At 42.4% G+C, this 26,946-nt stretch overlaps 1 protein-coding gene across 4 annotated transcripts in view; it reads right to left on the reverse strand.

Moving 5' to 3' along the window:
• Positions 1-1,184: 1,184 nt before the first annotated feature.
• Positions 1,185-26,946, reverse strand: part of BAZ1A (bromodomain adjacent to zinc finger domain 1A) — a 101,407-nt gene continuing 75,645 nt past the window's right edge. For 3 of the 4 annotated variants that reach the window (XM_090033597.1, XM_090033598.1, XM_090033595.1), the window contains 7 exons: positions 23,816-23,964; positions 15,342-15,589; positions 15,020-15,252; positions 12,874-13,364; positions 9,190-9,335; positions 6,072-6,159; positions 1,185-5,091 (listed from right to left, as the gene is read on the reverse strand). In XM_090033597.1, coding sequence (XP_089889723.1) covers positions 4,901-5,091; positions 6,072-6,159; positions 9,190-9,335; positions 12,874-13,364; positions 15,020-15,252; positions 15,342-15,589; positions 23,816-23,964 — 1,546 coding nt within the window. In that variant the 3' untranslated portion in view covers positions 1,185-4,900. Of the gene's footprint in view, positions 5,092-6,071; positions 6,160-9,189; positions 9,336-12,873; positions 13,365-15,019; positions 15,253-15,341; positions 15,590-17,866; positions 17,948-23,815; positions 23,965-26,946 lie in introns of all 4 variants that reach the window. The other variant, XM_090033599.1, reaches the window with a different exon arrangement.

Genomic DNA, 26,946 nt, shown 5'->3' on the forward strand with positions numbered 1-26,946 from the left:
TCAGACTTACTTTAGTGATTTAAAAACTGTCTGACACTACGCATTGAACAAGTTGTGAATCACTCAACTCTGTTACTTACTTGACTGAATCTCAACATGGACCGATCTCCATATAGTAGGTACGTCTACATGTTCATTAATGCACTGTAATTAAGGTGCTTTAAGTTAGTACTTGTTATTAGTACTCTGCATTAGCACAAAACACTTCTTTGTGATATTTTATGGGCACTGGACTAATCTACTGCACATTAGCAGAGTTTTAGCCAGCTGCGCTAATGCACAGTAGAATTAGTCCAATGGGTATTAAGAGTCTTGTGTAGACATGCTCACCAAGACCATCACTAACTTTTAACATGCTGTAAACTCCCAGGCATATGGCATGCTTGTTGCCCATATGGACTGTGTCCAGATGTGCAGGGGTGTGCACTTGCACAACAAATAGTAGCAGCACAAATTTGTGCCACTACTTTGTGCCTCAGTGCACACCCCTGCACATCTGCTTTGTTACAGGACACATTATTCCACTGTGGGCAAACTGTCCCTGCCCACCTCCTGGCATGCTGGAGCAGCAGGAGCACAAATGGAGCACTAGAGATGGTTTTGCTGGCAACCAGAGCATCTCATTGAAGGACCAAACCTCCGGTTGTTCTAGTGCATGCTATTTTTGTGCTCTGTACCACTTTTTTTCCTGGAGCTTTTTTTTTTGCTACCAGGAAATCCTGGGTACTGCACTTCTGGATGCAGCCATGAAGGGGAAAAGGAGGTTGGTCTCCATATGAAGGGGAACATACAATGTTGCATCCCTTTGCAATAAGTAGCACACTACCAGACCACAATAGAGGTGGTTGGATGGAGCTGTGGCTATACCTTGTGGAGGAACGCAGGTCCTTTCCGACGCAGGCGCGCAGTGGGAACTATAAAGACCAAGCAGCAGCTGGGCTTGGTAATTTATTACAGTGACTGAAGACAAAAGTGGAAGGCTGACACTGAGCTCTCTAGAAATCTATAATCTCCTTAAAAGGGCATTTTTAAGACTAGAGGGTTTTTTTGAACGTCGAAGACAGTGATAACATTGGACATAATTGGACTTCCAATCGAAACAAACCAACTGAAACCTGAACTGAATATAAACATTAACTTAAAAAAAAATCTCACTCAAGACGCAAAACAAAGACAGACAACACTTGGAATGAAATTTTTTATTAAAAAATATACAGCACTTCACAATCCAGTTTTAAAAGACCTGCAAATATACAGCCACATTTAACAAGATTAGAATTCACAGTTTGGATGGTTAGAAACAGGGGAGAGCATTTCTTATTGGTCATTCTCTATATCCTCTGACCTAGTGATTGGTGGATCCCATTTGACCTGGTTTTAAGCCAGCATTTTCAAACATCAGTATTGAATATAGGCTCCTCATCTGCACCTCACCCTGCTGTGCTGCCTGAGGCCCCAGTCCTGCACATTCTTAGGCACATGAGTAATTTGAAGTTTGGATGTGGACAACTATGATATTGACCAAGGGAGTTTATTGTGAATACATCAAAGCTGTTGCAACCATTTTTGTCTGTCTGCTTGTGTCCCAGAGTAAATGGAAATTGAAATAGAACCAAAGCAGTTTATCCTTGAATAAAGAGGATTAAGTTTCGCTTCACTTATAACAGGACAGGAGTGGACAGATAAAAGTTACTACAGATGACCTGACAGCTCACAAGTGGTAAATGCCCCTCTACCTGGCCTTTAAAAACATAACTGGTCGCCACTTTATGTCTTTGGTCCCACTGACATCAACAAAGACAAGTTACGTTAGTCAAGAATTTCCCGAACGTGTGTGTGACCTGCTGGTCAGTATGTCACATATGCCTCGCACTGCTTACTCCACAGAAGATACAAAGTATATAGTCCATGTGCTCCAAGAAGCACACAACTATTTTTCTGCTGCACACACTCTTTCCCCATGTGTTCCAATATTAATTACAGTAGAATGGTCATAAACATATGGGGAAGGCATGAGGGAGGATTCTTTGGTTTATATTTTAAGATAAGGGAGGATTTCAATTTGGAAGAAGTCAATGGTACTGGAACATTGATGGAGTATTTCCAGTCTTGGCAAGGGAGATGGGGGCGGGTATCTGTGCGTTTTCAGTCTTGGTAGAAATGCAAATGAATGCCTCTGACTGAATACTGACCCTCTGACTTTCTAAGCTTAAAAAAAATGTAGAAGTTAATTCCAAGTTTCTTTTTCAATTGTTTTGAAATATCACATGCCCCCAGTGTTGTAAAAGATTTCTAAACATGCTCATTTTATCTTGGCATTCCCTCATTTAGGAGCAGCAATTCCTTGAGCTGGCCTTAAACTAAAGGGGATGCCCTTGGGTAATCACAGAATATCCTTGAAAAAGCAGATATCGAGGGTTGCATACCCTCTCCCCACACACATTTAAGAATATATAAGAGAGGGCAGAACCAGCTGCCACTCAGCTCCTTGAACTACTTTAGGGCTCTATAGTGGTATCCTCTTACACAGGCCACATGAAGCAGACATTTAAACTGTAATGGACTTCACTGAGACTCCTTGGGGAAAAAAATTAAGTATTGCTCCAGTGAGTTAAGGTGGCAGAATCTGGTTACCATCATAGATTCTAGATGCATAAAACTCCAACTGAACTCAATAGTGTTGTGAGGCGTGCATTTCTGGTAGTGGGACTCTGATCCTGTTCTTGTTCATTTTCCCCATTTGTAGTATGTGAATGTGGAGACCATTACAGGGTTGGAATTGCTGAAAGCATCAGTTGAATAGTTTACAGCTTTAGTCTGGGAACAATACATTCATTTTGCTAAATCGCCTTATTTGCCCTCCAGTTCATCAGAGTCCTATTTCAATACACAGGGCACAGAACTTGGTGTTAGCAAAATGCCTTTCATCAGATGTATGGGGCTTAATGCCAAGTGCAAATAGCAAGGACATGAATGTAGAATGCCTTTAAAATTTTTCTTTTCTTTTAAAAGATAGTTACTCCATCTGTGTTCAAGTCCTGATGTAGAACGAAACATTGTTCCTCTTTTATAAGCCATCATCCTAGCCCTTCCATATTTATATTTGTGTAAGTGGAGAGAGGATATAGGCTAACAACCGTCTTGGGGAAGTGGAGTTCTCCCTGCTCTGTTGACACTTTCTCTTTCTCCATTCTACATCCCCCCTCTGCTGCAACCTCTCACAAAGCCTACATGCTGCTGTGGAGACAAGGTAGCATTTACTCTGAGCCTACCAACACAAATAGCTTTCTCCCATAACTAAATGGGCTACCACAAGAATGGGAGGCAGGAGAAGGGGGCAATGACATTCAATGAAGGATCTACTGCTTTATCTAGCACCACAGGCACCAGGCAAGCTCTTGTGGTATATTTTACATAGTCAGTAGAGCTGGGGTCATTCAGTATTTTCCCTAAGCCCTGTTGTTCTCTGCCCCAAGATAGTCCTGAATTCCTAACTACCATGGTCTGCCCCTGGCCTTAGAAATACTTCAAATAAAAAAACCCAAAAACAGCCAATCCCAAGAACCCTGCCTCTTTTACACTTGTGTTTTAAAGGCACCAATTCTGTTGAATTTAAAAAATAAATATTTAATTCCAAATTCTGGAATGAGACCATTAGAAAATAAGCAAAAGAATTACAAGAATGTTCTAAGGAAGCTTCTAGCTAACTAAAGTTACAAGGTTTTACATGTTTGACAGAATAAAAAGCCTGAGCATTTATAGAGTATCACGCAGTTCACATCCATCCTCAAGATATTTGCATCAACAGTTTGCTGTAGAATAGCACAGGAAAGACAAAACAAGACAAAGGGATATATCCATCCGTCCATTTTCAAGATTGCTGGAAATACAGACTTTAAAATACCCCTTATGGTTGCTATGCTGTTAGAATGCATTCTTGTCCAGGCCAAATCCTGCCACCTTCTCTCAAACAACCTCTCACTTGAAGTCACTGGAAACGAGGACTGTTTAAGGATGCAGAGTAGAGAGTTGGATGACTGACTGCAGTAAACTCCAGAAGCTCAGAATACATTGAAAAATGTATCATTTTATTTGTACACTTAGAAAGGTGTCATATAAATTTATTATACAGTCCTGTAAGTTAGTTGTTGCTAGAAGAACTGCTCCATGGAAAGGGGAAGGTATTACATTATCAACTGATCATCAGAAAAAAAAAGTTAGAAATAACAAAAACACAGAAAAATAATAATAAAAAAAAAGTTAAGGAACTCTGTTTTTTTGTTTTTTTTTTATCCCCAGGTACAAATTTTATAAATACAAAACAAATTCACAAATTACTTTGAATACTAAATAAATATCTACTTAAACTCAGACTGAATACCTCCAGCCAGCACTGGTACAGTACTTGGAAGGATATGCAAATTGTACTCATTCATGTGTAGTGTAGATAAGCTATGCTCAAAACAAGTTTTAAACATATACACAGTTTCTTCAACTGTGTTACAGTAGAAGATTTTATCTGAGTTGATAAAGCCCTCACAATACCACAGCTTCTAGAAAATCTACAGGATGAAATAAGGTCATCCAATGCAGGAAAAAAAATTTCTGGAAGATATAGTCAGACACATGAATGTATTAAAAATGTACAAAACCTCTGTAAACCAGTACTGTATCCAGTACATCTATCAAAATTATTAGACACTGAATAAAACTGTAGCAAAGGTAATCTTTCCTACATTCTCCTGAGTGCTTAATATTAAATTGAGAATATAGTGCAGGCCCCACTTCAAGGTGGTTAAACAGTTGTTATTGCTTTATACAGATAGGATGACTGCATGATTTAAATGTTTCATTTTTATGAATATAAGTTTCCCTCAAAACATCCTTTGGAAGGCAGAGGTTAGATTCGTGACTTCTTTGCAGCTGGAACAGCATGGTCTGCATTACCAGATGTCACAGGGAGTCCAAGCTTTTGAGCCTGAACATGGAAGAAAGCTTGAAGTCTAGTTCCAGCTTTTGCTTCACTTGTGTTGCGAGGGTTGTACTCAAAGCAGTTTGCGAACATGAGCTCAATATCTTCAATAAATTCCGCTGGAAAAAAAAATGCAATGAAGAAATTAGGTTAGGGTATTTTCCACAGATATTATGCTTTACACTTCTAGTTGTGGTGCACTATAGTGCGCAAGCAGAGATGGATGCCATCCAGAAAGATAATTCTAACCTAAAGAAATCTTACCAATACTAATGCTGTGAATTTAGAACATATGTAAGTGCTGAACAAGCAAGTGCTCTAGATTAACAGTTCAACAAATTAGAGGCTGTTTCTCAACAAATATTACAGCTCAGCAGCAACAATGACAACTATCCTACATGTTTCAATGTGCCACACCTATTTCACTTTAAAAAGGTACTATCCCTAAAGCTTGAGAAGTTAAGTTTCATGACTAATCATTCCTTAGGGCCCCTACCAGATGTGCATGTAAATGGGATCTATGCATGATCCACATGTGCACTGCAGGAGGCTCAATTCCCGCAACTGCATCAGATCTCACCATGCCTCATTACTGTTGTGTAGGTAATGAGGTGTAATTCTCCCTGCACCAGCAAGTAGCAAGCTCCTGTATCTGGGAGCCACTGCAGCTGATGGGGCTGCCAGATGCAAGGATGTACCATGTACTCCCACAGCTGAGAATCTCATCAGCTCATTTGGACACCCACAACTGACAGGGCTACCAGCCACAAGGGTACATCTGGCCACAGTTAATGGTGCGATAGGAACCAGCCACAAAAAGTATCACATTTTTTTGTGGAATAACCCTATGGCTTGTTCCTTGTTTTATGATGCCATTAAATGCTTTAACATGAGACCTGATTACAACTTAATATGTGATTAACTGATTAATTGTGTCTTAAGTATGACAGGTGGAACACACCTAATACAAGTACTAGGAATAATGATTACTACATAGAAAAATATTCATAAGTTTCTTAGAATGGTTTTTCAAACCATCAGCTCTGCTTCTGTGGAGAGTATAAAATCTATTTTAAGCAACAGTTTATACATTACTTACATGCTAACTTGTATTCACATTTATTTACTTTTTCACGGATTATATTTAAGGCAATAGGTTTTTTGATGATATCATAGTAGTCTGGTACCTGCAAAAATGAAAAGCAGTCCTTTTATTACAGCAAAAATACATAGAAGCTTGAATTCAACACATAAGAATCAACTGTTGAGACATGCAGAAAAAAAATCTGGTGTTTATTTAAGAGTCTTTCCTCTGTACGAGAGTGTAAAGATTCCCAGTTAAAAACTATAATCTATGGGATTTCAGCTCTTGTTTTCTTGATCTAAATTTTGAAAATTGTTCAAAAGACAACATATAAAAAGAGCCACTGATTTACACAGAAATCTGATCCAGAAATGCATTAAAACCCTAAAAAAAACAAAAAACACCCCCTGGTTTATAAAACTTAATTCTTGTGTAGCAGCTGTTTATACTTGTCAAACTGCAAAAATGATTTACCGTTCCTCACACTTGTATTTGTCCTTGAGTATTTTATTACCTTACATGCTCCTTCATACTTAAGGAAGGCTATTTTTACTCCATTGCTACTTGCATTCCTCCATTTTGCACCTCTTTTGGTTCTTAAAATACCAGTTCTGGTAGAAAAAATTATCCATTTCTGCATGACAGGTAGAAAGTGCTGCTTACCTCCCTTTCTTCCCCCCACCCCACCCCACAAATTAAGGTAGGAAGGGGGAAGGGAAAATATACAAGTTGTCTTTGTGTCCAGGACAATCTGGATCCCAATTTTGGTTGTCCAACACAACAGACTTAAATGTAAAGTGTACATGTGTTTGTCTAAGTGGCTAAGGCTCATCATATAACACTGAGTGAAATTTGCCAGGAAGAGGCAAGGCAGGATGTGGAAAGGGAACTGGCAATGATACAGGTTGGATGGATAAAAATAAAAATCACTCATTCTTCTTGCTACCTACCACCTGCCATTTATGAGGAAATGGAAGTAAAAAATACATGTTGGTTTTCAGCCTCAAATCTGACACACTGATCATCATCCAGTGCACCCAGGATTTGTAAATGCAGGTCAGCAGACTGTCTGCAGGAAGCAAGTAATTAAACTAAACTATTATAGCACTGTATAGAAGATTAAGTGTAATCAGCTGTGAATTCCTCCTTTGGAATCACAAGGACTATTTTCTAGTACTTAATTTGAACATATTTGCAATGGGGCTTCTAACAATTATCTTTCAAGATCCAGATTAATCAATGTTCCCACTACAAAGCTTTATTTGAGGTCAGCCAGAGCTTTCTTTTCCCCCAATTTAATTCCAGTACACCTAGGGAGTAGCCTTCCCTCTCCTACTCTATGAAAAATTCCTCTCCTGCTCTGCTATTTACTAGGAATGCACTGATAGTGACTTTGGAGGCCAATACTGATAGCCAATTTTTAAGGAGGCATATCAGCTGATACCAATCCGATGCCTGATACCAGCTGCGTGAAACTAGTAAATCTGTTACGGTGGAAAGGGAGGAAGGGAGTGGGACAGGGTCAGGCACTGTCCAGCTGAGGTGGGGCAGGGCAGGCCGGGGGACAGAGCCGCAGTTTGTGGAGGGGGGGCATACAGGAGAGAGAGTGGCTCCCACCACTGCGTGCACCCTGGGACAGCACCGGGGGGGTGCCCCCAGACCTGTGTAGGGCAGGTGGGCTGCAGCTGCAGGCTGGGGCCATGCTGGACTCTTCCCAGCAAGGGTTGAGAGACCTGGACCAGGCTGTGCTCAGGGCAGGCAGTAGAACTGGGAGGGGGAACAGACTATGACAAAATCTGGGGTGGCTGCAGCCCCCTCCCTCAGTGCTGCCACACGTTCCAAGCACAGTGCAGCCCCCCTTTCCCTCCCCCCTGGGAAGAGCATGGCATGGCCCTGGCCCCAGTCCACAGCCTGCCCCGTGCAGATCTGGGGGCATACCCCTCCTTCCCCCGTGCCCTTCTGGGGTGTGTGCAGCTGCGGGAGCCGCTCCCCCTCCCTGTGCCCCCTGGATGAGCTGCAGCTCTGTCCCATACCCTGCCCCACTCTGGCTGGGCAGCACCTACACCAGCCCCTGCCCCACTCCCTCCCTAACTGGATCTGCACCCCCATGCCCCTTCCCCATCCACCAGACTCATCAGCAGCATGCAGCTCTCCAAGCTGTCAGGCTGTGCTCCTTGCTGCCTGTGTGCTGTGCTCCAGCTGTATACACAGGCATTTAAAAATCAGCCAAATTAGGCCAAGTTCCAATACAGTGAATTTTCTTTATATTGGTGCTGATCCAATATTGGACTGATGTATTGGTGCACACCTAGTATTTACATCCACTTCCCTTGCTAGTAACATGTCTGTTCACAGAGAACTATTTTCAATTGAACCTTCCAGCTCCCTGATGTTTGTTGTTTTTTCCTCAGATTATCAAGTCTTCATTTTATCAGTTTAAGATGGTGCCCAGAAATTACAGAATATCCCAGCTCTAGTCATAACCTGGCAAACCTATGTTCAGGGAGCAGTCATAATGTGGCTGAGGAGGCAGACAGCCCTGCCATTCACCTATATAAGCTAGCAGAGCTCGCAGGAGCACTTACTGTACTTTTTCAAACACTGAAGTGAAGAGAAGGGAAACTCCTCCTGGAGTTCTTAGTGCAAAAACAGGCCCCAGTTGAAAGAGAGCAATGGAACTGAGGATGTGTTGCTGTGCACCATCATCATTTGGATGGCTTTGATTAACACCGGAATAAGGTCATTCCTTTAGCACTTTTTTTTTTTTAACCATGTCTCTGCTTTGGAAGTAGTTCACTATTTATAGGGCATTAAGAAACTACTTTAGAGGGACAGCACTCATTCAATTAACTTTCTAATAATTTGCCTTTCCTTTAAGTCGAGTACAGACTGTCAAGAACTCTGCCATTCACTCACCTTATCAACCCATCCCAGGACTTTAACCTTGGATACCAGGTATATTAAAACATGTTTAGTAAATGCACCAAGTTGGGAAATCTCAGTTTCTAACTAAGAATTAATTTATATAGCCAAAGATTTTAAAGCCAGGTTTAGCTGCATTCCTGTTACTGTTACCCACTACATCCGAATTCTGCTGTCGGTAAGTAGCATCCAAAGCATTCACACCAGTTACCTGGATTTTGGAAACCAGTTTCATGAAAGGCCAGCTGTCATCATGTCGTACTAGCTCCACAACAAGTTGTTCAAAAGCTGACAATTCATGGACTCCACTCTGACGCCCTGAACTCCTCCTGTTTAAAGCAGTCTGAGGAGAAGAATCTGAAAAGAACACAAAATTGGCTAGAAACAACACTACTACTAATCTAGCCATATATATATATATATATATATATATATATATATATATATATATATATATATATATATATATATATATATATATATATATATATATATATATAAAAACACTAAACATGAAACAAGAACCATTACAATGCAAGAGGAAGGGACAAGAGAAGGTAAAAGATCAGGCAGTCTGGTACTTCAGAGAAGGAATGGGAACTTTGTCTCTCCTCCCTTGTACATGGAGTTTCATCCCTATGTGAAATAGTATTTCTGTTGACAGTTTTAGTTTGCTCAACTGCTCAGTAAGATTGGGGTGAATTCTAAGAGGCAGGAGTTGCCAAGGGATTTTAGCTACTTAACTCCAAAATTTTAAATGGAATCTCATCTGTTTTCTTTAGTCTGTGGCCAGCAAGAACAGTACAAAGCTAAAAGGAACTTTTTTTGCTGTTTACTTTGAAAACACTAGTAAACATCCATTTCCATTTGGTCAAGTATCAGATAGTAAATTGGGCATTATAAGTTGAGAGGAATACAGAAGACTTCATTTTTGAAGACCTAGTGCCAAAACAGCAGCCCCCACACAGTTCACAGTTTTGGTTCATGCCATTTTTCTTAACACTATTACAGCTTTTAGTAACCAACTCGATTAGTCAGGAGTATAGGCTTTTGCTGAAGTACAGAAGAACACTGACTCTGGACTAGATCCATATCTTTCTTGTGATCATCTGGACTTGGGCAGAATTTAGTAACAAAGTAACAACAAACAATATAGACTGACCCTGCTTCAGAGGCTTCGTGGTTGCTTCAGAGGCTTCATGGTTCAGATGCCGATTAAAACAGATGCCTCAATTTTGTCCCTAAACTAGTGATTCTCAACCAGGGTGCCACAGCACTGAGGTACACCTTGCAATCCTTCCAAGAGTACCACAGGGTGCCAAGCAACATTGGCATGGTGGTGTGCAAACAAGATTCACAAGATAAACCCAAAGATTTTAAATAAAAAGCCTACTGCGGGTCAATGTTTTTAACACTATGGATTCCTAAGTTCTTTGCAACAGAAGAATTGCTGCTGTTATTTTCTCTGTAGTCCAAAAAACAAGGGTAAACTACGACGTTGCAATTTCTAAGGGGTGCCTTTAGTTTAACAATGGTGCCTCGAGTCTAAAAAGGTTAACAACTGCCTTAGACTTTCAAACTTGAGGCCATGCCTATACTACTACTTCCCTTCCCCAAATCAGCCGCCGAGGAAATAAGCTTCACCCACTTGCAAATGTCTGATGTGCCCTTTTAAGAGCAATTACAGAGTGTACATGGCTTGGGAGCCACCCTCAATCTTCCTGCCAGGCCATATTTAGGCTCACTCTCCCTTCCCTCTCTCTCTCTAGCTGAGTGAGGCTTGAAGAGTGAAGAAGAGGGGGGCACTCCCAAGCTCTTCATAACAGCTAATTGCAGATATTGAATGTGTCCCACTAGTAGTGAATAGGTGGGACTTTTTTCGTGCAGAGAACATTTGCTAGGAAGCAGCTGTGGGGGCCGGGGCCAGGCCCAGACTAAGGCTTCCGCAGGTTTGGAAGCAATCCAGATGGAATACCAAGACACCCAGCATGCCTGAACATCACTGCAATGCAGGTTGGAGCTTGCAGGGAGCCAATATATTACTTGTCTGCAGAGCACACCTACTGCCCACCTGAGACCACAAAAGTGTTCTGTGCGAAGTGCTGTACTCTCAATGACCAGACATTACTTTTGAACACAGCAGTTCCCACCAGGGAACTATGTATGCTACAGTTTCCACCAGGACTTTTTACATGAGACAGGAATTGGTTAAACATACCACATAAACAAAAAATAACCCTGCCAGCAAGGACTGAAACCTAGGTCCCAAGTCCCTTGCAGCAATTGAACCACCTGGCTAAAGTGCCAGGCTCCATTTTGGTGGTTCTTCTCTGGCCCATGAACCTTACATTCTTGGGTTGCCCAGCTTCAGCAGAAGGGATGAAAGGTGTCTCCCCCGATGTCTCTATTGCCCAAGGGTTGGAGCATTGTCCTAGGATGTGGGAGATGCGAGTTAGAACCCTTCAGGTTGAAGTGAACCTAAATCCCACATCTTCCACTTCCTGGGTAAGTGCTCTCATCACAGAACTGTTGCATCAAAGCTGGACATCTCCACCACCAGCCATGTTTGAGACTAAAAATCACCCCAGGGACCATGTGATACAATGAAGCACTATGTGATACAATGAAGCCAGTACTGGTAGTGATGTGTGTTAGTGACCTGGTTGATTAGGCATCTCCCTTCTGGGCACTCTGAACCCCAAGATGGAACAACTTGCTGTGCAGTCTTAAGACATGTGTCTAAGTTCTTAGGAGGGGCAGCAGTTCAGTACACCTTGCAAAAATCTCCCACTGGTTGGCTCTAGATGCCTCTCTCCTGAGCACCCAGGTGCTCTGGATCACCCTTCAGAAGCAGCTACCCTTATCTGTGGACTGTAAGAGAATCTAGTTACTTAACCCTGCCTATTCAGAGGGACATATCAGAGCAAGGTACCCAGTTTTTTTGTTTTGTTTTTTTGTTTTTAAGAGGAGCTGCTGTGCACAACTGGAGCACCAAAAGACAATGGTTTGGATCTAACTCTTTGTACATAAATCTCTTTTAAAATAGAGGAAAGAAAGGAGGGCAGAGGAGTTGAGCAAGGTCAGTGTAGAAAGATACCTTTTAAAAACAATATAGAAAGGGGTTTTTTTTTCTGTTAGCAGGATGGAAGGCAAGCGGGGGAAGACGGGAAGCCAGGAGCTGATATACTGCTCTCCTGTAATCCCAAACTCCATCATACAAATATAATTAAGTCTAGTTTTACCCTATTTGCTGACCAGCACTAGCAACATAAGCAAAGCAGAGTGACCCCCTAATTACAAGTGTTGTAAAGAGCACAGATTGGGACAAAAACATTAAATTTTTTGGTGCCATACTTCAACCGAGCTCTGCAAGTTATCCAGTTTTGCAGTCACATTATTTAGATACTGGCTTTTCAAAAGTATCCCCCTCCATGACTATTTTGGAATGTTAGCCAACAGTTCACGAGACATCATTTTCAGGTTGAATATCACTTTGTTTTAACTCATTCTGAACTTCACTGCCTCACTTACTTCTCTGTCCTCCACCATTTACTTGATAGTTACTGTTGAGACTGTGCTTCAACACTTGCCTTCGGCAGTTGCACAGAATACAGGTTCAGTCTAGCTCCACTTCCAAATCTGCTGTTTGATAGCTGGCACCCCCTCCACATATTAAGATCACTTGTAACTTGAATCTGTCAGGTTACTTTAAAATAGTCATTAATGCTTTGGTACTTTGAAGGGCCAACAGGTTAATTAAAAACGGAAATATCTTGCAGATTATAAATTTTTCATATTATCATTTACACTTTAACCCATTGTGTCCCCTGCCCCATCATCAATGTATTTAAGTAAGTAATGTATCTAGCATCCTTGATGAAAGAGCTTTTCTAACCTGTAGACTGCCGTTTCCGGCCTCTTCTCTTAGGTTCGCTATCCTGAAGACAGAGTTTTGGTGCAGAAACCGGAGATTTCTGGACGCGTGCATTTGAGTCTGTGCTTTCAACAACTCTAAACCCAAAGGAACTGGAAGGACTATTTTCTGGTGTATTATCAGCTGTCTTCCGTCCTCTACGTCGTCTTCGAGGACCAAGTAATTCCACAAATACATCTGCTTGTAAAGCTCCTTGACTCTGACGAGTAGTGCGGCTGTTAAGTCTTAATGAAGGCTTCATTACTGATGGAGGAGCAGACTTTACTTTTCTTAGCCCCCTTCTTCTAGTTCTGGAGGAAGATGCAGTTTGTTTAGGTGTATTTTGCTGACTCCGGGAAGCATATCTTCCAGTAGCCTGGCGCTGGCTACACCGACTTGAGAAGGGGTTGTTGAGTTTGGCTGCCCTCATTTTTAATGGAAACTTGACTTGTGGCCTTCTTTGTTTAGACAGGCTGCACAAATGTAAATAAATAGCAGCATTACACATTTAACTATTCCAAATCATCACAAACATCAACTCCCTCCTTTCTTCAAGGCTTTTAATTCAGTATCTTTTTAAAAACATTTAGATATTGCTCAGAGTTCTCAGAGTCACAAGTTTTATGCAGCAGGTACTAGAGATAGATTCGAAACACCGGAAAACTTAATAGCAACAGCAAGGTATTAGAAATTTATTATGACAGGACACCTAGTTTTGAGCCTTTAAATTTGTTTCTTGGGTCAACAGTGGTTTGCTAGTATTGTACAGGAATTGCCTGCCCAACAGACTAACTGCAGTGATGACAGGCTCTTAAGGAAGTCTTGTTCAGTCTTTAGGGCTAAAACACAAAAGGTGCTTATGCCCTCAGAAGGGAAGAGTGAAGACTGAGACGGGTGATCCAATGGACCACAGCATTTGCCAGTGACAGATAGTCTTATGGTGATATAAAAATTCTCTCAGACTACTGAACTCAAACTTTCAGAAGTAACAGGAGACTTCCCCTATGCTCAATACAAGTGACTGAGGAAGGAAGGAAGGAATTGTGCTAAAGACAACTTTCAACTTGGGACTATGTTCTTAACTTGTATGTCAAAGTCTCCCAAAGTTTCCATCCTGATTTACTAGACTCTAAGGAAACAAAAAAAAGTTTAGTGCATCACTCCTAGAACCCTTCTGATGCGACTTAAAGAAAGTTTTGGTTTCTTTACTGTTTGTATTCATCATACACATTGAGCTCAAAAAAAACCTCATAGGAATACTCTAGATTTGATCCACAGACTTAATTTTTGGGCTCCACAATTCACAAAGGATGTGGAGAAGCTTGAGAGAGTGCAGAGGAGAGTCATGCACATGATCAGCGGTCAGGAAAACAAACCTTATGGCGACAGGCTGAGCGCCATAGAAAAGCGCAGGCTCAGGGGTGATCTGGTATCAGGGTGCTCACCAGGATCTGGGGGAACGTCTGTTCACCAGAGCACCCCAAGGGATGACAAGGTCGAATGGTCACAAACTCCTCCATGACCATTTCAGACTGGACATAAGGAAGAACTTCTTTACTGTCCGAGCCCCCAAGGTTTGGGATAGACTGCCGCCGGAGGTGGTTCAAGCGCTACCTTGAAGGCGTTTAAGAGACACTTCGGTATTTGTCTTGCTGGGATCCTATGATCACTGCTGACTTCCTGCCCCTAGGGCAGGGGGCTGGACTCTATGATCTTCCAAGCTCCCTTCCAGCCCTAGCGTCTATGAATTTGAAGTCCATGACCTAACTGGGAATTCACATTCAGAACAGCACCTCTCCAGAGTACCCAATTTATCCCTGCAACTTTAGGCATGGAAAGGCATCCAATGAGCAGTGACCTCTGGTGGTGGTCTACCACTTGCACATTTGTTAGAGAGGGATTATCATCCGTAAGTGCACAAATATCCATTCTTAACACCAATAAACATTCAAAAACAAACAAACAAAAAAAACAGCGAAGGCTAAAGTTACCATCACCCTAACTATCTATAATGCTTTCAGACTACAAACAAAGAGACAAACTAAAGGTACATTTAAGAATTGAGAACATTTAGTCATCTAAGGACAACTGGTTCTCAGAAAAAACATTTCTACAGCTCCTGACCTACCTTATTTCTTCTTCTCCTTGAGATTCGTCATCATCATCATCTTCTTGCTCTTCCTCATAATCCTCGTCTTCACTCTGTCCCACTTCCTCATAGCTTGCCTCTTCTTCCTCTTTGTCAAACTGTTCTGCAGCATCTTCATCACTTTCCACAGACAGTCTCTGTCTTGAGGAGAGGCGTCTAGAGCGCTGTTTCGGTCGGCATTCTGGACAAAACCAGTCTGCTTCAGGAATGGCCTGGTAAACAAAAATGCATTAGTGAAATGCCTCCCATGTTAAACCTTACTTGAATTATGGATTTTCAAAAGCATTTTTTCTCCCAGTACCTTAAGCTTGGGCCTGATACAGTAGGTATGATAACCTCGGTCACAGCCATCACATAGCACCATGCTTTCTGCATCACCCTTTTTTCGGCACATCTTACAGCGAGCATTTAGGATGGATTTAGACCAGATGACGCTCCGATCCAGTGTAGAGAGATGCAGGAACACTTGGGACAGGCTGGTAGAAGAAAGAAGAGATTCCCTCCAGCGATCCAGAACTGTTTTATATGAACGCCCACCATCACTGGCATCTTGCATTAAAAGGAGAGGATAAAAAAAAATTAAAAAAAAAATAGAAAAGCAATATCACATTACTTAAAATGAACATCCATGTTTATTTTAGAGTGTGAGGCTTCTAGGATTTTAACCTCATATGCAAAAGGTAATTTTTTAAAATTTCTGTCTTAAATAGTAAAAAAAAAGCAACCTATTACTCCTTTTCTTTTCCATTCAATGCCACAGATTTCCTGGCTTCCATCCTTGTACAAATTTTGAAGCAAGCCAATGAACCACAACTTTTACTTGTGTATTTCAGTCTTTAATACCAAACTGATGTCATGCAGAGTTTGCATATCTGTGTCAAGTGTCTTGCTTCAGTATCAGATTTGAAACCCAACCTGTTGTTAAATCAGAAGTGTAAATGAACCCTGTAGTCTTCATTTCATTAGTGTCTTAACTAAAAAATTCCCAACCACCTCTCCCTCAGATATCCACATTTGCAGAGGTCAAAGAGGAAGTAAATTGACAGCAATGATTTATTAATTGCAGTATTATAATATTCTCTCAATTAAAAAAAAAGAATCAACCACACACCCTAGACTTAAAAGGAAAAAAAAAGTAGTCATTCTAAATTGCATGATCCTGTGCTGCAGGGATCCTAGAATCAAACAAGTGAGAAGAACCCACTACGGACACATTACATAACGTATCTCCAGTCCCTCGCACAGACTTGCAGAGAGGACTTCTGTGAAGGCCCCATGTAGTGTAAACTACATGGACTTGAAATAAGTGTAGAGTGGCTCAAGAGAATCACACCCCAGGCAGCTGCCTCTTTACCAATGCATATAGAAGGTAAGGGCAGTACTGTGGCCCAGTGCTCTCCAAATGTCCGACAAATTTATGCCAGCTATAATGCTAGTAACTGAAGAGTGTTCTAACAAAGTATCAGATGTTAAAACACAGACAAATTTCTTTTTCCATAAAAAAGAATGAGGCATGATGAGACCGGGATGGCAGCAGGCCTTTAGAATGACTGTCAGCATTGAAGTATAACAGCCTCCTGTTAACATGACTAGCATTGCTACTGCTAAACAAGCAGAAAGTTTTTGCATGAATAGAAAAAGCAAGCTATTGCCCATACAAGCAGAGAAAGTCAATACAGTAACTCTCTCTCTCTTTTTTTTTTTTTTTAAAAGAAAGAAAACCTAAAGTGATATTCTTGCTCCATTTAGCATGGGGCTAATTAGCAAAAGACACTTCCTGTTTTACCAGCCGTATGGTAAGTGCAGAAATAGAATACGTACAATCCTGCTGTTAACATACACGTTTCTTCCTTGTGATAGGAAGACAGAAATCCCAGATTCTATCCTCACATTTAATTGGCTAGAAGATAAATGCTTCCCATCCAACACTTGTCTTCTGTCCCAGGACCTAGTAGACCCCTCCTCCTACTACAGATATTTATATTACACTAGCAGGTACCAGAGGCACACCATGGCAGCAATAGTAAGAAGAGGAGTGGGGGGGGAACCACACACAAGCAAGGGGCATGTATGGATATTTAAACATTACTGGGCTGCATAGACAGACCCAGAATTGCTCACTACACTGCAAAGAGGGGTAGAGCTTGGGATAGAGAAAGTGGGGGACAAGGTCTTGAGCTTTTCATATATACAAAAAAAGACCCAAGCTGTTGTAAGCCATCTCCATACTTATTACTTCATATCCAATAAAGAAGGCTAGATTAGTGATTAAGATACTATACTGGGACTAGGGATATCTTGCCACAGATTTCTTTTATGACCTTGGGCAAATCCTTTTAATAGGGAGCTGAAGTTTTATAATGTCTACTTTTTACTTCCACTCTGTCTCTTCACTTCATTGGAAGAGCTGGTGAGAAGGGAAAATGGTTTCTTCTTATTTGCCTGTACAATGCCCAATTCAATGGGACCCTTTAGTCTCAGTTCACATCTGTAGGTATTATTACAATACATATGAACTTGTTTGAGAAGGACATGGCTTAAGTCAACTAAATTAGTTCATAACTGTATAGAAACAAGCTTTTCTTCCATAACCTTATGTAGATTTCTGCATCAAAATGCAACATTTCTTTCTTTTTTACTTCAGCTTGCAAGTTTTTGTTGTTGTTGGGTTTTTTTTTTAAGTGCACAGTAAGGATGTTTTTCTTCATCTGGCTTATAGGGTAGGAAGACTACACACTGGGTTAACTATATAAATATCAAAAAAAGTAACAAAATACTGTAATAGTCTAACTCTTAAAAAATAGAGCAAATGTTGTTAAATGTTACCATCTTTCTGACTAGACTGGTCTTCCTCTCTCTTCCTCTTTTTATCCCCCCTTTGGTTCCTTTTATTATCTTCTGCATCACCTAATGTTAAATTTGCAAAGTTATTTCAAACATCTTTTCATGGTTCATTGGAATATTCACCAGCATGTCCAACACTTGTATGTTTGCTGTAGAGGTCCAACAAGAGGAGGCTTTTTCCCCCAAATGTGAAGGGGAGGGGAGAATAGCAATGTGAGTGGGAAACTGACACCCTGGATTCAGTCCAACTCCTACTGCAAATAAAGGTAAAACTGATCTATGTCTGTTTTTGTCCAGTACAGCTGATTATAGAAACAGCTCACTGACTTAAGCTTTGTCCAACCTGCCCTCATAACACACAGCCCTGGTGAGAGCACATTTCCCAGTTACGGAGCCATCTATTAACATCCTTGCCATGAGAAGTGCAGCCTCCTGGGGAATAATGTTCCTCTGTCACAATGTTACATTCACCATAAGGGGAAGTCTGTCAGAGCAGGAGACTGCTGTCTTGGGGCTCCTCCATAACCTGGATGAATTCTCCCCAGAAAAATTGATTTCCACTCCAAATACAAGGTACATTTTTGTGATCTTGCCTTCTCCAGCAGGGAGATAGCAGGCTATACTTTTAAAAAAAAACAGAAACCAAACACCACCCACCCCAATAGTGCACTAAACAACCCCCTACATTATACAACTCTGTCCCTGTGGAGAGGCTGAGGGCAAAAACAAACCACACATGACAGAGGTAAATTACATCTCAGGATTACTGGAAGGCAGATAGATAAAATGGCAATGAGAGTCGAGTAAGAAATGGAACAGGGCATAAAACATGGACAAAGAGGAAAAACTCCAGGAGTTTCTCTTCCTAGAACCAACAAGACAGGAGTGGGTACAGAAGAAACAAAGTTACAGCAAGTGCTGTTTACAGGGTTAAAGGACAGCAAAGACTCCCAATACTTGAATACAAGCCATCACCGTCCCCCATTCCCCCCCCCCCACACACACACACACACAGAGGAAGGAAAACAGTGAAGTAAAAGCAAACCTTCTACCTAAAAGATCTAGACCAGGGACTGGAAGCCTAGAGCCCCTGGGTCAGATCCAGTCTACAAAAGCTTGAGCCTCAGCAGGGTTCAGTGGCGGGGTTTTTATTCCTGCTGTATGGAGCACAGCCGAATGGCTGGGCAGCAAGGAGCTTTCTTGCACCCAGGTGATAACAAGCAGCAGTGACAAGGATAAGCAGTGCCAGCTGGATCCTAGCACTGGCCTGCCTAGGACCTGAAGTGGGCCATTCTGACCCACTGCCACAAAACATTGTTGACTGCTGGTCTAGACCAATAATCATGATATAGGGGAAAAACAAAAACACTTAAGATGCCAGAGGTTACAATACAACCCAATGGCTTAGAAGTACTGGACTGCAACTTGGGTCTCCTGAGTCAGTCTCTACTCTACCGCTGTCCTGTTGGGTGACCTTGGCTCTGTATCTGGGTTTCCCCATCTGCAAAGTAATGCAGATAATGATGCTTACACCTCTTCCATAAAGTGCTTTGAGATCTGATGAAAAGCACTTCAGAGTGCCTATTTTTAAAATGTCTGCTTCTCTAGTACAGAGTCACCCTAGACCTTCCAAAGTTGATAAAGTAAAAACATTTTTCAGATGTTTCAGTATATTATTTTTGAAAGCCCAACTATTTACTGCCAGAACCACCTTTGTCTAGTACTGAAATTTTTCCCAAGATTTTATGATTGTGCTAGTTTTAGCCACACTGAATTCAACCTAAGAAAAGACACACTGATCACCATATACCAGCCAATACGTAATGTGCTCTTACTCCAACACATTTGCTGTTTAATTTACCTATCAAACATTGCTGTTTAGCTACTGATCTTTCAAATATGACCAGTATTCTCAAAAGGTGATGTGTCTTGTGTTTCCTACAGCCCCTTTGCAGTCTGGTACTGTCAGTCTCTCCCTGCAGCTCCATATCTGTACGCCCTCATATCCAGTCTTCCCAGAAGCATTGGTTAGATTCTTTTTGCAGCCTGGTGCGCACGCAGGACACAAAAGAACAGTCAAGCTTCTGGTATTGACTGCTGTGCTAGTTTCCTTCATCTACTACTGTGCACCTGGGAGGCTCCAAGAGGTAAAACTCGCTAGTGACTCTAGTCTAGCTAATCTCCCTGCAATTTCTTCAGTATTCAAAAAGCACAACAGAAAGGAGGTGCAGCAAGCCAGGAATGAAGCCAAGGCTAAAACGTGTTTTCAAATGTGGTTCCATTTTTCTAAATGGGAATAAAGTCTAAGAAAAAAGAAACCAACCAGGAAAAAGAAACAGAAAGAAATGAAAGTAAAAAAAGTGAAGAGATTTTACAATTGTTTTAAAAGAGCATAACAGTATTTCTCCCCAGTATTACAAACAGTGGTAGTCCATATGTATGGGGTTCCTGCAATTCAGTATCTGCTTTTGAACCAGAGTTAATTAAGTCTGCTTAAAAAAAAAATAAAAAAATAATGGTTTTCAGGTTTAATTGACAATATTAAGTATAGAAACAGGGGAGTCTTCTACAGAACAGGTCTATCATCAGTTCCAGTTGAATTCAAGAGTAAAAAAAGTGTTTATTAGACACAAAAGTAATGTGGCCTAGGTATATCACTCCCTATGAGCGAGTTGCATCTTATAGTTGAAGTCAAATTTTGCCCTGAAATACTGAAAGGCACCTCCCATGGATGACAGAAGAGTATTCAAAGTTTTATCATCATAAAACTCCAGTAAGTAGCAGAAATGTCATGCTCATTAAGGTTTTCTAACAGTACTAATAATTTGGGGGTGGGCAGGGGAGGAGAGAAATATTGGGGAAGTCATACTAGCTCACTGATTCATGCCCAACACAAAGGAAAGTTAGAACAGCAACCTTCAGTGATACATAGAAACACTGCTGCAATGTGACCTTAGGTCAGGAGCAGGCAATTATTTCTGGCGGAGGGCAGCTTACCCAGTTTTGGCAAGCTGTTGAGGGCCGCATGGGTAGCCCTGACCCTTGACAGGTGCCCCGTCCCCTGGTCACCATCTTGGGACCAAATGTCCCAGGGCCAGCACTGGTGGGGCCCAAAGCAGGGCATAGGCTGGCAGGGGTCTGTGGAGCCGGGCTGGGCTGAACTAGCAAGGAGAGGGGGGAGCTCGCTCAGCTCCATAGAGCTCCTGTTGGCTGGAACCCCACGCTCCTGCCACTCTGCTCTGGGCCCCGCCAGCACTGGCCCCAGGACACCAGTGCAGGCCCTATGCTCCTGCTGGCTCCCCACCCACTCACACCCAGTGCACCCCAGCTCTGCAGTACAGACAGGGGGCTGGGGCTGTGCACTGCCCCCCGCTTGCCAGTAGGGAAGCAGCTAGTGCTGAGCACAGGGAAGAAGCAGCCCCTCACCCGCCCTATAGCCAATGCTTCCTGCTGCAGGCACTCACAGTCCACACTGGGCAGTGTTTGCCACTGCTGCCTCTGGGCTGTCCAGCGCACGAACTCTGGATGGGCAGCAGCAGCAGCCAACATTGCCCAGCGTGGCAAGATGCATCTGCTGCCATTGTGCATAGCCCAGAGCCAGCAGGGCCCAGGCTGGCAGCAGGGCTGGGTTACAAGCTGGTGCTGAGCGCAGGGAAAAGCAGCCCCTCGCCCACCCCATGGCCAGTGCCCTGCACTGTGGCCGCTTGTAGCCCACGTGGGGCTGCCTGTGCCTACTCTGGACAGCCCCACGCAGGCTGTGAGCAGCTGCAGCAGGGAGTGCTGGCCATGGGGCAGTGGAGGGGCCACTTTCCTTCATGCCAGGAAGGAGCCTGGGAAAAGCTGAGCGCAAGGGGTGGGGGGCGGGGGGGAAGCAGCCCTTCCCCTGCCCATGACCTGTGCTCCCTGCTGCAGTCGCTTGCAGCCCACACGGGGCTGTCCCAAGCAGGCACAGGCAGCCCCACATGGGCAGTGAGCAGCTGCAATGTGTGGAGCTGGGCACAAGATGGGCAAGGGGCTGCTTTTCTCCCCCCTCTGTACTCAGCTTTTCCCCGGGCTCCCTCCCTGCCCAGGGTCATCTCACCCCCTTCCCCCTTACTTGAGGTTCCAGCACAGAGCAGCCATGTGGTCTCAGGCCAGAAGCAGGGCAGCCTGGGGCTTCTGGCTTGGAGGGCAGCGCTGGGCAGGCCCTGCTGTTCTGGGAGACTGCCGGGCTTCCCCTGGGTCCTATTGCCCTTGTTTCCCATCATTTGACAGGAACCAAGGGCAGATAAATATTAATTTTCTAAATTTTTAGGGGCCCTGTGGGCCAGATGTGGCCTACAGGCCATATATTACCCACTCTTGCCTTAGTGAAGGCAAGTCTTAGCAAAAATTAGAGCCTCAAAAAGTACTGAACATAAAATGGTTGATGCATTAATTTCAGTCTCTACCTATCATCATTCATGTACCTATATCTGAAAAAATGTATATTATGCTTTTGTAGTAGTAAATCTGGGCAAGGACCAAGACATGAACAAGTGAATTTTATTGCAGATCTTCTAAGTTGGCGAACCTAACATATTACAAACAAAACCCACATATTTTTGCAAACAAACCTACCCAGAAAAAATAAAACCAAAACACTACCTTAAGACAAAAAAGCTGCTTGAGGGTACAGGTTTAAAAGGAATAAAAGGAAAATCCAAACAACTAAGCTTCAGTTTTGTCACCACTTCAAAATGCATTCAAGGAACCATTTCTGTTGAATTGTCAAGTGACTCAAGGGGCCACTGCCCTGGTGGAAAAAAAAAATGTGGGTGCTTGAGGAAATGTGGAAAGGGTAGAGGGTAGAAAAACTTTTAGGGACACTAGTTAATCAAGTGATCAGTCTAGAACAGTGTGTCTCAGCCAGTGGGACAGAAGTGGTGGGCTTGCTGCCGGCACTTCTGGGTTTGCTCAATCAACCGGCCACCTGGGGACCCCCTCCCCGCACTTATCATAGTGAGACCAGGGGTTTTGAGACCAATGGTTGGTGGGGCGCAAGGTGGAAAAAAGTTGAGAATCGCTGGTCTAGAAGACTTACTTGTGCAGTTCTTTAAACTTCTAGTTCAGCCGCTGGGTCATCTTTGTCTTATACTAAACTGTAAGGTCTTTAGAAATGGGACTGCTTTTGGTCTTGCTTTTGTACAGTGCCCACTCAAGTGGGTTCTGATGCATTACTAACTCCTATGTATTTATACACATACTTCTCCACGAACACATTGGCGATCCACCACTTCAGAGATTATAATCATTAGAATTATATAAATCCATTAGAACTGGTGAGAACTGGAACCAGGGAAAGTTAAATGATCTATAAAATAGTCTCTCAAATGTATATATGAGCCACAAATAGAGTAAGCCCTAAAAGATGGAGCCACTAGTGTTTTCCTGAAGACCAGCTTCTCAACTATAAAGCACAAGAACTGCGCAACTAAGTCTTCTAGACTAAATCGCCTGATTAATTAGAACCCCTAAATTTTTTAGGAAATAAACACCCTAAAGACCAAGTTAGGCTTCTTCCACTTACTTGCAGATATGTTAGTCCTTTGTCTAGCCTATGACAAACTGAATTAAACAGCACATACTGCTCGAGATTTAAACCAAATTGCCCTAACTGTGTTCTACTCCTCATTTTACAACCCTTTTGGTCAGTTCCTGACCAACTATGCAACAGAAGTCATGCAACTCAAGAGCAGAAGATAGACGATAAGTAGTACATTTGACTATTCCTCGTGGTCTACAGATTCACAGCAATAACAAATCCTGGGGAAAGAGGAAGGATGTTAAACATTTGTTCTTTTGTCCTAGTAATCCTATACCAGCTGTCCACAAAAGGGAAGAACAATTTTGCTACTCTTCAAAAATCTAAGAGATTTAAAAAGGCATTCAGGTTTGATACTGGAAACTTACCGAGTGGTGCTTTGAGAAACCTACGCTCAATGCCTTGCTCTATTTGAAGCAGTGCAGATGCTAAGCAATGGACCACATTATTAACAGGCTGGGGAGTGCTTGTATTTGTTGATGCAGTGCTTTGAGCTTCAGCTTTTAGTCCTGTAAATCTAAAGTTAAAACAAGGTTAAGCACAATTTATGGCTTCTTTGAGAAAAGTTAAATAAATTAAATTCTCTACAATAATTACAGCTTTATTTGCATGCATACAAGTTATAGCAAAAGCCCATCCAACATACCACAGAAATGGAGTTTTAGCAGGTTATATGGAGCTAAATTCCTTCATCTAGAACTTTACTCCAGATAGGCATGTCTGGCAGAATAAGTTTGGCATTAGGACTTTCACCGATTTTGATTTAAGTGCAATTTTTCACCAGTCTCGCATCACTGAAAAAACAGTCTAGTGTTACCTGTAAAACTTCTTTAAAAGCTTTTTTTATGATGTACTAGCTGTTAAAAGAATGCATAACCCTTCAGAAAGGGTGATAGTCTAGACTTTACACAGATAAAACAGCCCCCTTTAATGGTCAGCTATGCCACTGTAAGATGCATTTATTATGGTCAGCAAAGTGTCCAATTCGGTGGTATAATCACAACCACACAGATTAACAGAAAATTCTGGAGATAGATGATACAAAGTCTTTAAGCTATTATTGTATGATGCTGAGCAGAGTGAAGCAACATCCCCTTACAGAATCAATCAAATCAGACTCATCTGGTAAACCAATTTATTTTCTTCTCTCTCTTTTTGAAAAAAAATAGGTCTGAACTGACAGGTAAGATAAGGTAATCTCTAGTGATAAAAAAGGTAAGACAAACTAAGCCAGCCTTTCAATTTTGTTGGAAGTGGGAGTATACAATTTTCTCTTATTTACAACCCTCCAACCCCCATGAGGCAACAAACCCAACCAACATACTATGGTACCAGAATGTGCATTGCCAAATCCTGTTTTTGACATTTTGTTGAAATGTAGTGAGACACAGAAGCTTGAACAATTTTAAATTACTGACCAAAACTAAAATAGTTTCCAATACTTAAGGAACACTTTCAGAGCATTTGCTTAGTCAGCCTCCTAGAAGTCTGCCATTAAACACTTAATCTGCAGTAAGACGTCTCTTTGATTTTCCCTTTTCATATAAAAAAGGCTATTAGGTGCTATTTTACAATCTCTCTCAGACCACTTTATTTTTGGGCACTAATAATCACAGGAAATCGAAAGAGATGGCATACTACTTTACACTGTAATTACTTGAACTCAAAAGCCCTAATGAGACCTTTGGGATGGAATACCCAACATCAATAGAATAAAGTACAATTCCAGAATCTTAGTTTCTATCAGAGGAGCAAAATCTGGAAGCTTTCAGGAGGCGGGGAGGGAAGAGTCAACATCATAGATGAAAATTGTATACAAGTACAAGTTTTTAGAATGGATCCGAACATAGGCAGGAGGAGAGGCGAGTGACAGGCAATGATAGAAGGCACAAAGTTAATGAGATGACATTAGCTCCATAGAAATAAATAATGGAATATTCCAACGGTGTAACTTGAAGGATGCAGAGAACATCCAGTCTATATAAATAATACAAAGGACATGACTGAACACTGGTTTGAGGGAGGAAAGTAAAAAAGGATTACAGACTGTAATCTTGTGACTAGTTATATACCAGAAGTTATTTTGATAAACACAATATAGAAACCATGAAAGGTTCCTGGTTTTGTAACTATTAGGCAAGGTCAACCTAAAAAAAGTGAAGCTCAGACTTCCAAGGAGAGTAGAAGAAAAAGGAAAAACAGGCTCTTTAAGCAAGTCTCTGGTATTTGGAGTTTAAGAAACCTGGGTTAAGAGGGGAAGGTCTTAGTTTCGTAGTGCTTAGAGTTGGAAGAGACCCAAACAGATCATCAGGTCCGACCTCTGGCCCATGGCAGGAACAAGTGCTGGGGTCATAACACCCCAGCCAAATATCTGTCCAGCCTCCTCTTGAAGACCCCCAAGGTAGGAGAGCGCACCACCTCTCTTGGGAGTCCATTCCAGAGCCTGGTGGCCCTAACTGTAAAGTAACGTCTCCTGATGTCCAGCCTGAACCTTCTTCTCTAACAATTTGCAGCCATTATTCCTAGCAACCCCTAATGGTGTTCTGGGGAACAGAGCCTCACCCAATTTCTGCTGGTCCTCCCTGGTGAGTTTGTAAATGGCCACCAGATCCCCTCTCAGCCTTCTCTTGTGGAGGCTGAACAGATTCAGGCCCTTTAGTCTCTTTGTAGGGCCTGTCCTGCTGCTCCTTGACCATGCAAGTGGCCCTCCTCTGGACCCTCTCAATGCTAGGCACATCCTTCTTGAATTGCGGCACCCAGAACTGGACAGAGTACTCCAGCTGCAACCTGACGAACGTAGCATAGAGGGGAAGGATCACCTCCCTGGACCTGCTTGCGATGCATCTGTAGATGCATGACAAGGTGCAGTTAGCCTTACTGACTGCTTCCTCGCATTGGCGGCTCACATTCATCCTGGAATCAACAGCGACTCCAAGATCCCTTTCTGCCACCCTGTTAACAAGAAGGGTGTTCCCCAGCCTATAAGTGTGTTGCTGGGTCCTTCTCCCTAGATGCAGCCCCCTGCACTTGTCCATGTTGAATTCCATCCTATTCTCATCCACCCACCTCTGTAACCTATCTAGCTGAATTCTGTTCCTCCCCTCCAGCGTGCCCACCTCGCCCCACATCTCGACGTCAGTGAATTTGGACACCATGCTTTCCACACCCACGTCCAGATTGATGATGAATATGTTGAACAGTACAGGCCCAAAGACCGAGCCCTGGGGGACTCCACTGCCCATATCCCTCCAGGTTGAAAACCACTCTCTGGGTGTGACCATCTAGCCAGTTTGCCACCCAACTGACTGTGTAGGCATCGATGTCACAGTCACTTTTTTAAAATTTTAAAATTTATTACGAGAATGTGGTGGAATGTGGTGGAACACCATGTCAAAGGCCTTCTTAAAGGCCAGGAAGATGACATCCACCTCAAAACCTTCATCCAGGGACTTTCTGATCTGATCATAAAAGGAAACCAGGTTAGTCAGGCAGAATCTGC

This window comes from Crocodylus siamensis, chromosome 2, assembly GCF_052110815.1.
Source record: "Crocodylus siamensis isolate JL-2025a chromosome 2, ASM5211081v1, whole genome shotgun sequence".
Taxonomy (NCBI): domain Eukaryota; kingdom Metazoa; phylum Chordata; order Crocodylia; family Crocodylidae; genus Crocodylus; species Crocodylus siamensis.